The sequence below is a fragment of the Gigantopelta aegis genome, chromosome 11 (genome assembly GCF_016097555.1).
Source record: "Gigantopelta aegis isolate Gae_Host chromosome 11, Gae_host_genome, whole genome shotgun sequence".
NCBI classification, from domain to species: domain Eukaryota; kingdom Metazoa; phylum Mollusca; class Gastropoda; order Neomphalida; family Peltospiridae; genus Gigantopelta; species Gigantopelta aegis.
Window position 1 is genome coordinate 14,956,988 of NC_054709.1, and position 12,841 is coordinate 14,969,828.

Consider the following 12,841-nt stretch of genomic DNA (forward strand, 5'->3'; position numbering starts at 1 on the left):
TATTTCACTATTTCAAAGTCACAGACTGATGTTTCACTCTATTGTAACTTTATCCAAATGTGTTACAGGTTTGTAGATTAACTAAACTTAGTGTTAATTTTCACGGGTTGAAACTAGGGTATATCCCTTTAATTAAACATTATATCTTTGAAATAATTGTTTAAACATGCATTATGACAAACATACATAGGTACAGCTATAAACAAAGTTTAATTGATTTAGGACTTTTAGCTTTTGAGAAATGGCGCTAAACTTAAATGTAACGTTCAAGCAATGTAAACGTTGACACCGTCGGCGACGTCGCCGGAAATGTAATACCTATATCTTGCTTTTGATCTACGTCATTACAAGACAAAACATTTCTCATGGTACTTTACTCCAAACCTTTAGGGCGGGACGTCGCCCAGTGGTAAAGCGTTCGCTTGATGCGCGGTCGGTCTGTGATCGATCCCCGTCGGTGGGCCCATTGGGCTATTTCTCGCTACAGCCAGTGTACCACGACTGGTATATCAAATTTTGAAGCAGTAAATAAAGTGAAAATAAAATAAATAATTGTAATCAACACATCTTCTCCAAATGCGACTCTGTAGACACATTAAGATCAATCCCCGTCGGTGGACTCATTTGGATATTTCTCGATCCAGCCAGTGCACCACGACTGGTATATCAAATTTTGTGCTATCCTGTCTGTGGGATGGTGCATATAAACGATCCCTTGCTGCAAGTGGCGACAATGGGTTTCCGTTCTCAATATATGTGTGGTCCTTACCCATATGTCCGACGTCATATAACCGTAAATAAAATGTCTTGTGTGCGTCATTAAATAAAACATTTCCTTCCTTCTAAAACTTTATATCCTGTTATTCTGCATCATTTGTGATACAGCTTTCCATAAAACCACTTCAATACATTATAATTTAAAAAAAACTAGTTTCAGAAAATTCCAGGATGCCCATGAAATGTGTGTCCTATATAAAATTGGCAATAGATTTCGCAAAGCAGGCCAATATTTTATAACTTCTGAGATGATAAACTTGAAATGAAAACGATTTAAAAAGTATAGCAGAAGGGTTTACTTTCACCAAAATAAAGAAAAAGAAAAGAAAAAAGGCCTTGCTCCCTGCCTATACGGTACTAAGGCCCGATCAACTTTGTTTTATTAGTTTATCTTTGTATCTAAACCTTTTTAACGTGTCTACAGTTAAAACTTTAAAGTTTGTTTTGTTTAACGACACCACTAGAGCACATTGATTTATAGGATGTCAAACATGTGGTAATTCTGATAGAGACGAAACCCGCTACATTTTTCCACTAGTATTATCCTAAGTAGCAAGGAATCTTTCATAGAGCATACCACGGCCTTTGGTATATCAATCGTGATGCACTGGCTGAAACGAGAAATAGCCCAATGGGCCCACCGACGGGGATCGAGCTTAATGTGTCTACAGAGTCGAATTTAGTGCAGATGTGTTGTTTATTTATTTTATTTTTACTTTATTTACTGCTGCTGCTTCTGCTCCATTTTATTTTGATGTACCACATGTTACATTATTGATTCATTACACATACTGATGCCAGCTAGTACACTCACGGTCCCAGCCATGTTAAAGGCATTTAAACATGTCTGAGTCAAATAACTATTTAACGAGAGAGAGAGAGAGAGAGAGAGAGAGAGAGGGGGGGGGGGGGTGAGTGAGAGAAACAAGAGAGACTGGGTGAGTGAATGAGAGGCAGACGGACAGTAGGGAGACAGGATGAGAAAGGAGGGGACGAAACATAGAGGAGAGGGAGGAGAGAGGGCGAGTTAGAGGAAGTGAGAGAGTGAGAAAGAGGAAAGGAGGAGGGAGAGAGAAAGAGAGGGAGGGGTGAGAGAGAGGGAGGGAGGGGTGATAGAGAAAGGGGGGAGGAGGGGGGAGATCAGAGGCGGAGAGAAAGAGAGATAAGGGGGAGAGAGATAGAAAGAGGGAGTGAAAGAGACACAGAGAAATGAGAGAGAGAGAGAGAGAGAGAGAGAGAGAGAGAGAGAGAGAGAGAGAGAGAGAGAAAGAAAGAGAGAGAAATTAAAAAGAGAAAGAGACAAAGCTAGGTTAGTCAACTTTAATGTTTTCTCGAGACGTATTATCAAAACGTGACGCTAAGATTAATTTCAAATTTGACCTGTCTGTGATCTGGTTTGAAGTGTTAGCTTACGGCTGCGTTCGCCTTTTGAACCGTGCATTACATAACACATCTGTACCGCCCCATCAACATGCATACTAGTATGTATACACAGTATAACGACAGCCCTCGATTCGCCCAGTCGGCTGAGTGGTTTTAAAAGCCGTCGTGCTATGCGTTATAATGTTTTAGCCAACTGTCCGAATTAGGTGTATGTGGCTTTGTTGACATTTCACTAGCGTGGCGTCACCCACTATCCTCCCTGCCGACCCACATACATATATATCACTGGTTTGACTGTTTTGATCTACGTGCGTATGTACGCCTACTACCAATATCGCCAAAAGTCACGTGCACAATTTGAAGACAAATAGGTAAATGCTAGCTATCAACAGCTTACAGATCTAGCACGCTTTGTCTGTTACTAACGTATATTTATAGGAATAAGTGACATTGGCGGAATCAGCTGTTTGCGGATAAAGTTTTGGAAGGCCGTTATAAGTTGAGATCACGTTACAGTTCTTGGGCCGTGCATGAACTAGACAAACGCTCAGTTAAGTTTGTGAATGTTGCTGAAAGAAACGCTGTGTATGTTTAGGATGTATGTTTGACACGCCGACGACAGAGGACCCATCGCCATCATGAGACTGACTCGAAGACTTCTTCAGAAGCTGTCCTCATTCCTGGATAGGTATTCGCAGTACAACCCGTCCCCCGTCTCCATGAAACAGTTCCTCGAGTTTGGTAAGTTAAAGGGACATTCCCGAGTTTGCTGCTTTGTAAAATGTTTCCGACTAATAGAATATTTCTATGATTAAACTTGGACATTCCCGAGTTTGCTGCATTGTAAGATGTTTCCACTAATAAAATATTTCTACGATTAATCTGACACATAAAATATATTTTCTTGTTTAGAATATCATTGTCTGTATATTCAATGTGTTTCTGGCCATCTTAATATTTGTAAGAAGCCAAAATTGGATTTTGTCTTCAATTTTGTCTTCAAATAATTTCGTAAGTACGAAAAAATATATTTTAGGAAACAAAATGAAATTTAACCTACTACAAATATTAGAACGATCAGAAACACGTTTAATATACAGCCGCTAATATTTTATGCAGAAAAATATATTTCATATGTAATTACAATCGTTAAAAAGTATCTTTTAGTCGATAACATCTTAAAAACTGCAGCAAACTCAGGAATGTCCCTTTAAAGTTTAGTCACAGAACCTAGTTTTTTTTTTAAACACTACTGCATCCAGACTATATCATATTATCAGCCTTAAAGTGACACCCCCTAGTTTTTAAACATGTTAAGACATATTTTTCACTCTTAGAGCCGTTTTTTTTTTATATAACTGAAATCATACTTTACTTAGATTTTATTGTTTAGAGGATCCATTTCCGTACATCCGAAGTGTTTCTGGTCATCCTAGTGTTTTTAATATCACATACTGTATTTTTCATATTTTAAAAACCTCACGTGCATTTCAGAAGTAACGGTTATGGAGTCGAGTTTAATATTTTTAATAACGCACATGCGTCTGAGAAGTAACGGTTATGGAGTCGAGTTTTAGTCCATTTTCACGGAATGAAACTAGGACCTGTGCCTTTAACTCCTTATCAGGTACTGGGTGGAGAAGTACTGTAATTGCTACTACACATCAGTCTCATGTGGTTTAGTGTTTAAAACTTCCAGCGCGTTCATGTGGACATCAGGTTATAGTTTCACATAACATTTTCTATAATGCTATCATCATATGGCGTATTTATTTATTTATTTATTTATTTCGTTATTAGAGATGTTGTTTATCACTGAAATCAAACATTGCTTAGATTGTATTGCTTAGATTATCCATACAACCGAAGTGATTCTAGTCATCTTGGTGTTTCTAAAACCAGGAAATGCATTTTTCAGATATATTTTTAAACGCACGTGTACGTCTGAGAAGTAACGGTTATGGAGACGTGTTATAGTCTTATTTTAAGGGCGTTTCAACGTCATACTACTTCGTTTCACTCTATTGTAACTTTAACTAAATGTGTTACAAGTTAAAAAAAAAAAAAAAAACTTTAAAGGCATACTGTCACGGAATTAAGGAGCTTATTTATCTAAAAATGGATAAAAAATAAAAATTACATTAATTGTTGGAAACCAAATCTAGCTATCGCATCACCTTAACAGAACCATGATGGAGTGAAATCCATGCCATCCCTCTCGGCAATTTTAGTTTTTGAATTATGGTCCCACTGACGAAGATCGATCCCACACCGACCGCGCATCAAGCGAACGCTGTACCACTGGGCTACGTCCCGCCCCGCGGGCCATAGAAGATCCGCAATAATGTTGACTTCGGTTTACTAATGGAGTCTTCCCAACTAGAGTGACAGTTGGGTCTGGGTTAGAGGTTAGGCGAGAAACGTGCGCAAGATAATCCCAAACAGATAAGACTAAAGTCCAAAGTACACAATGCGATATGGGATTTTTTTTATCAAGATCGCGCCAGATCTGTCCGATAAGACATGGTTTTGTTTTGAAGTGCAGCAAAATATTGGATAGTACCAGGCCCGTAGGAACAATATTTGAAGGGTGGGGTGGGGGGGGGGGGGGGGGGCAAGCTCTAGTTAGGAGGCACAATATATCATTGGGGGGGGGGGGGGGGGGGGGGGGGGCGGAGAGGGCACAAGCCAGATTTGTTTATGTATTTAATATCGTTATATAATAACAATTATTTAATATCGTTATTTAATAACAATTATTTAAAGGGACATTCCGAAGTTTGTTGCATTGTAAGATGTTTCCTACAAATAAAATATTTCTAAGATTAAATTTACATATTAAATATATTTTCTTGTTTAGAATATCAGTGTCTGTATATTCAATGTGTTTCTGGTCGTCTTAATATTCAATGTGTTTCTGGTCGTCTTAATATTTGTAAGAAACCCAAACTGGATTTTGTCTTCAAATAATTTCGTACGTACGAAAACCCCCCACATATTTTAGGAAATAAAATGAAATTTAACCTAGTACAAATATTAGAACGATCAGAAACACGTTTAATATACAGCCACTAATATTTTATGCAGAAAAATATATTTCATAATTAATTACAATCGTTTAAAAGTATCTGTCAGTCGATAACATCTTAACATTTGCAGCAAACTCCGGAATGTCCCTTTAATATCGTTTTTCTTTATGTCATCATGGAATAAAACAGAAACCTGAACATAATAATCTGCATCAATTCTATCATCTAAATTGGAGAACAATTTACAGTCAATATTTTCCTTATAATCGATCATCTTATCGATAGTCGGACCGATCAGTTTTCGATTATAATCGATCATTGGAATATTGACCCAACAAATTATCAAGTTGATGTAAATATGAAACGTTTCTCCACTAAATTCTAATAAAGGTATTCGTTTCATTTCATTTTAACTTATTTTCGTGCTTATATCCAATTAAAGTTCAAGCACGCTGTCATGGGCACACACCTCAGCTATCTGAGCTGTCTGTCCAGGACAGTGGGTTAGTGGTTAGTGGTTAGTGAGAGAAAAGAGGGTGTAGTGATCTTACATCTACCCACTGAGTCATTATAACTCGCTCTGGGTGGGAGCCGGTACTGGGCAGCGAACCCTGTACCTCCCAGCCTTATGCCCGATAGCTTAACCACGACACCACAGAGACCGGTTGTATTGTTCTGCCTTAAACACTTTTTTTTTTCGGGGCATTTAAAATTTTCGGGGAGAGAGAGGCTGGGCACTCTTAACACACACACACACACACACACACACACACACACACACATACACACCGGATCCGCGCCAGTATACCATTATTAACACAGGTATTTAGTTACGTGCAAGTTCCCATGCCCATGCACAGGTATATTTGCACAAGACAGGTGACATAAATAGCGATAGAACAAAACCGCAGAAGTGGAACGACATAGGTAAACAAAGAACGATTATCCTGACCACTAGGGACAAGTTATTCGTGACAACCTTTAGAGAAACGGCTATACCTTGGCTGTTCCTGCAGTTTGCCTTCACCCATTTGTTGAACATTATCTATAATCTATATACAGGTTAATAATATTTTGTTAAGAAACTTTTTTCTTTTTCAAATTAAGTTTTTTTCTCGTTATTTTTTCTTTATTTTTTTTTTCTTCTTCGTTTTGTTTTGGGGGGGTGGGGTGGAGTGGATGGGGGGGGGGGGGCGAAGAGAGAAAAAGAGACACAGAGAATGTGTGTGTGAGAGAGAAAGAGTGAGAGATATTGTGTACGTGTGCGAGAGAGAGAGAGAGAGAGAGAGAGAGAGAGAGAGAGAGAGAGAGAGAGAGAGAGAGAGAGAGAGAGAGAGAGAGAGAGAGAGAGAGAGAGAGAGAGACAGACAGACAGACAGACAGACAGTGACAGCTCATAGAGCATCGTAGTTAGTCTTACAATTTGCGGGCGATTCGGTGCCACAGGTTTAAGTCCCAGCAACGGCATGGGACAATTTGTGAGGCCAGAAAGGATTTAATTATCCCCTGCCCCAGTGTGTTAATATTTATGTATATAATAGTTAACCTCGACATGCATACAATATATAGATATTCATACATCAATACATACTATCCAGTGCCAGGTCTGCCCACTGTTTCATGCACGTAAGCGGGATCGACCGCGTAGATTGTAGGCCCCATGCATGTGGTTGAGTTAAAATAGCATCATTTTTATGGATGCCTCAATAGCTCAGAGCGCATCGTGGTTAGTCTTGCAATTCGCGGGCGATTCGGTGCCACAGGCTCGAGTCCCAGCAACGGCATGGGGCGATTTGTGAGGCCAGAAAGGATTTAATTATCCCCTGCGCCAGTGCATTAATATCTATGTATGTAACAGTCAACCTCGACATAAATACATACATACATACATACAGAGTCGGTACAATTTGTTTCTTTACTCAAGTTTTATCTGGCATAATTCATTACAGTACCAGTGCACCCAGGTAATACACGCACACGTGGGGCACCTTGTGAAACAAAATTTATCCGGTGTCCGAGAAGATATTTAAAGGGTCACTGTTTACAACCAGTTATATCAAATCCCAAAGTCAACATTATCAACATATTATTATGGTAGTCACGCAATATTTTGACCTTGATATAACTGCATATATACCCTTCAGCTTATAGTCACATACATTTATTGATTGATCTCGTTTATTGGTTGACTTTGCATATTAAAGTCTGATATCACCATTTGACACTACAATAATAAACAAATAACTCAGAAGTGTATTTTGAAAGTGGGTCAGTATATTTACTTATTTATTTGTTCCTTTGTTCGTTCGTTTATTCGTTGTTGTTGTTTTTTGTTTGTTTGTTTTTATTATTTTTTAATATATATATATATATATATATATATATATATATATATATATATATATATATATATATATATATATTTTGTTTAGTGTTTGTTTTTGTTTTTTGTTTTTGTTTTATTTTGTTAGGTTTTTGAGGGGTTTTTGTTTTTAGGTTGGTTGTTTTTTTCACAATTGGATGGATGGACGGACAGACAGTCGGATAGACAAACACGTGTGTGGGTCTCTCTCTCTCTCTCTCTCTCTCTCTCTCTGTATCTATCTCTCTCTCTCTCTCTGTATATATATAAATACACACACACACACACACACAGAGAGAGACAAGGAGAGAGACAGAGAGAGAGAGGGGGAGGGGAGGGAGACAGTGAGAGAGGGGGGATAAATAAAACTGGTCTTGACTGGTTATAACAGGTCAGTGTCAGCAATTAAGCATACTTTTAGAACTAAGAATTGAATCATTTGAATTGCTGCATTGTACGGGTGACCTACATTTACGAAATACACCAGCCCGAATATAAATACATGTCAACCGACACAGTTTATGCATTTCCATTGCCAGGTGTTGCGGGAATTCCATAACCACAAATGTGGGTGTGTCAAAATAGACCAATCAGAATGACGCGTTGGTTGTAACAGCTGTTTTCTATTTATATTATTTAATAAAGTAGGTGCCTGCGTTGTAAATAGAAAACTTTACACGCTAGGCCATTAGATACCATATTAAACTTAATTTACGAGTTGTCTCAAGTAGTACTAAACCAAATAACTTCTGGGTGGTTCAAAGTTGTAGGTGGACCAAACCTTTGATAGAGACGTTAATACCACAAGTCTTGTGATTGGTGATAAATGTGTGTTGGTTGTAAAAAAATAAAAAAATAAAAAAAAATCATTTACCGCTGTGCAAATAAATTATGCAATTTTATTTCATCTAGTACCACTGTGTCAAGTAGCCTTGCGCTTAAAACACGTATGGGGTACCTGTAAAAAAACAGTACTAACATTTTGTTCAAAACTAGGGGTGTTGTAAAAACATCTGGTTATACCGAAAATGAGCCATGGAAGGTATCCTTTTCTTGAGTTAATACTTTGAGGTATGGGTTGTAGTACTGATATTTATGGGTCATAGTTTTGTTGATATATTGCATATTGTGTCTTTAAACACAAACGTTAAAGGGACATTCCTGAGTTTGCTGCAGTTTTTGAGATGTTATCGACTTTTTAACGATTGTAATTACATATCAGATATATTTTTCTTCCTAAAATATTAGTGGTTGTATATTAAACGTGTTTCTGATCGTTCTAATATTTTTAGTAGGTTAAATTTCATTTTATTTCCTAAAATAAAAAATTTCGTATGTACGAAATTATTTGAAGACAAAATCCAATTTGGCCTTCTTACAAATATTAAGACGACCAGAAACACATTAAATATACAGACACTGATATTTTAAGCAAGAAAATATATTTTATCTGTCAAATTAATCGTAGAAATATTTTATTATTCGGAAACTCAGGAATGTCCCTTTATTTGTATAGTACAACCTTCAAGCGAAAGCGAGTTGAATATAATGTTAAGCATATACATTTGTAATATAAATGTATGACAGTTAAAGTGTGATTTATTTAACGACTTCACTAGACCACATTGATTTATTAATCATCACCTAGTGAATGCCAAACATTTGGTAATTTTGACACATAGTCTTAGAGAGGAAACCCGATACATTTTTCCATTAGTAATGGGATCTTTTATATGTATCATCCCACAGACAGGATAGCACTGGCTGGAACAAGGAAATGTTTTATTTAACGACGCACTCAACACATTTTAATTACGGTTATATGGCGTCGGACATATTATGGTTAAGGACCACTCAGATATAGATGAACTCGCTGTCACCACTTCATGGGCTACCCTTTTCGATTAGCAGCAAGGGATCTTTTATATGCATCATCCCACAGACATGATAACGGCCTTTGATATGCCAGTCGTGGTGCAGTGGCTGGAGCGAGAAATAGCCCAATGAGCCCATCGACGGGGATCGATTCCAAACCGACCGGGCATCAAGCGAACGCTTTACCATTGGGCTACGTCCCGTCCCCTGGCTGAAACAAAAATAATCAATGGGCCCACCAACGGGGATCGATCCCAGACCGACCGTGTATCAGGCAAACACTTTACTACTGGACTACGTCCCGGCCTTGTATTTGTACGAATTAACAAAATATATATTATTTTAATTATGAAATACGGAACTACAAGTGAATTAACTCTTCGTTATTATCATGAGCGACTGCGGGAATTTTCTAGGGAGGGGTGCAAAGTTCAGAAAGGGCACCTACGGTACACTAACGTGCATTATATAAAGTATTTCTAAAGAATTTTCAAGTACCCTCTTACCAAACGTCTCCCAGAAGGCTCCCCAAGAAAGAAAATGGGTTAAGTTTAGGATTAGGGTTAAGAAAATCATATAGTAATGATAAGAGTAATTAATTTTGTCAAAATGTTAACTTTAAAAAATAAAATCTGCAAAATATTTGGGTATGGCGCCATACCCGTTTTACCCTCTGGCAGAAACCCTGGTACTATATGTAAAATTAAGTAAGTTAAAGTTAGTTTGTTTTGTTTAACGACACCACTAGAGCACATTGATTTATTAATCATCGAATTAAGTAAGTTACAATTTTGTGTAAATCTAGAGGTGTTGTTAAAAAAAACAAAAACAAAAAACAACCCCACCAAACATTGATCCGTTATATCGAAAATATGCAATGAAAGGTTAAATTAAAACAATTTCTTCGCTTTAAACTTTGGGGAAGGGGTTGTTGTATAGTATACATATCTATGGGTCATAATTTTGTTGCTATATTGTACAGATTGTTTTAGCGACACGCGGTAATATTGTCGTCTATGGGATTCTATTTGGTGTAGTCCAAGCTATAGGTTGTACTATACCACATAAAATCCCATAGGTGACAATGTTAACGTTTGTGGTTAAAAACACTATCAGTACTATAATGCTCAAAATATTAATTGAATAAAATGGTACCTTTCTTGAGGCTAATTTTCGATATAATTGGATGTTTTTACAGCACCCCTAGTTTCGTACATTGCATTTTTTAAATTTATTTATTTAAACAGGTACCCCATACATATTTCAAGCACAAGGCTACTTGACACAGTGGTACTAGATAAAATAAAATTGCATACATGTTTTGCCTAGATAAAACTAAATATTTTGACAACAAGCACTGTCACACTTATTACTGCTCTATCAAAAGTGTGTGTGTCGGGGGGGGGGGGGGGGGGGATTTAGCTTCGTCGGTTGAGTCCGAATCGAACGTAGCAACGTCTTGGATTAAGTGCTCGCCTAAGGTGCTTGCGTCGCAGAATATCGAACCACCTTGGTGGATCCATTCAACTGATTGGTTTTGTTTGTTTCGTTCCAACCAGTGCACCAGAACTGGTCAAGGTCCGTGGTATGTGTTTTCCTGTCTGTGAAAAAGTGCATAAAAAATCCCTTACTACTAATGGTAAAATGTAGAGTGTTTTCTTTGACTACGTGTCAGATTTACCAAATGTTTTACATCCAATAGCCGATGATTAATTAATCATTATGTTCTAGTGGTGTCGTTAAACAAAACAAACTTAAACCATCAAAAGTTACCTCCAACTTTGACCCAGCTGGATGTTATTTGGTTTAGTACTACCTGTATTCGTGACATATCTAACTTCTATTAGAGTTACCTCCCTTATACTGATCGTCTGACATTGACAAAAATAACTTTTTGGTTCTAAAAAAGTTCATCGAAGTCAACTGACTACTCTGCGAATAATGCCCAGAGCTGTCGTAGATTACATCGGCATCTTTAATTACGAGTTTGTTTTGATTTCGTTTTGTCGTTTGGTATGTGCTGACGACCTGACTGACGCAATAGTAAATTGTTTTATGACGAAGTCATAAAATTAGGACAAAGCGAAGCCGTAATTCGGTTAAAAGGCCAAGCAAAGGCTAGTTGTGTGAATGGTCACGTAGTCTTCGTCCACGGAATTTGTAAACACACTAGTACACCATGAGGTTATGTATGAGGTTGTACGCAGTTCTGAGTTCGGGATTAGGAAAAGCTTCTTTCGAAAAGTATGTCAACTTTAACCCATCGCCTTTGTCGTTAAAGCAGCTCTTGGAATTTGGTGAGTGTCTGTGTGAGTTTAGCATTTTAAAGTAACAGAATCACAGTTAAGTGCAGGGGTGGATCCAGGAATTATTTTGTGGGTTTGGGGAGGGGTGGTAATGAGAAAAGAGGCGTGTGAATCATGGAATCAGGGTGAGCAAAACATTTTGCCAAATTATCTAAACAAAAAAAAGAGAGCAAAACCAAGTTGTTTTTCCAACAAAATAATAATTATTACTTGAAATTTGTTCGCCAAATTAAAATAATATTTGCCCATTGTTCCTAAAATTCGCAATTGGCGAGTGGCAGAGCTAGCCCTGCATCTCATCGCATCTCAGTGGGGGGGGGGGGGGGGGGAGACATTTTAAAACATTAAGGGTGACGTCCCTTAATCCCCCCCCCCCCCCCCCCCCCGGATCTGCCACTGAAAAATTTGTTTGACTAGAGCACATTTGTAATTCTGACAGTCTTTAGAGGAAATGCATGCATGTTAGGTCAGGTCAGATCAGAGTGTTTAACATGCACATTCAGAGCAAGCTGTTGTAGCGCATGCCTGTCCTGGGCACAAGTGCCAGCCTTGACTGGCTCCTCCGTCCAGGAAAGCCGGTAACAGGCGGAGGTTGTTACGATGCATTAGTAGCAAAGGATCTGTTATATGCACTTTCTCACAGACAGGACAGCAGACCTTGACCGTAACATTTTTCAGTGGTAGCCACATAATTTTAATTTAAAAAAAAATTAAAACTTTTGAAAAAAGCAAAATCATTTATTTTTTATCAAACATGTTTGTTTAGGTGTGGGTTTTTTAGGTGTTTAAGTGTCTTTGTTGATTGCAAAGTAACTGGATACATGTGCAAACAGGGTTTTTGTCAGGAAAGAAAGAAAGAAACGTTTTATTTAACTACGCACTCAACACATTTTATTTACGGTTATATGGCATCAGACATATGGTTAAGGACCACACAGATATTGAGAGAGGAAATCCACTGTCACCACTTCATGGGCTACTCTTTTCCATTAGGAGCAAGGGATCTTTTATATGCACCATCCCACAGACAGAGTAGTACATACCACAGCCTTTGATATACCAATCGTAGTGCACTGGCTGCAACGAGAAATAGCCCAATGGACCCACTG

General features: G+C 38.0%; 1 protein-coding gene across 3 annotated transcripts in view; it reads left to right on the forward strand.

Annotated features, from left to right (window-relative positions):
* Nucleotides 1-2,400: 2,400 nt before the first annotated feature.
* Nucleotides 2,401-12,841, forward strand: part of LOC121385433 (pyruvate dehydrogenase (acetyl-transferring) kinase isozyme 3, mitochondrial-like) — a 31,887-nt gene continuing 21,446 nt past the window's right edge. For 2 of the 3 annotated variants that reach the window (XM_041516110.1, XM_041516113.1), the window contains exon 1: nt 11,326-11,723. In XM_041516110.1, the coding sequence (XP_041372044.1) occupies nt 11,606-11,723 (118 nt within the window). In that variant the 5' untranslated portion in view covers nt 11,326-11,605. Of the gene's footprint in view, nt 2,902-11,325; nt 11,724-12,841 lie in introns of those variants that run through there. The other variant, XM_041516112.1, reaches the window with a different exon arrangement.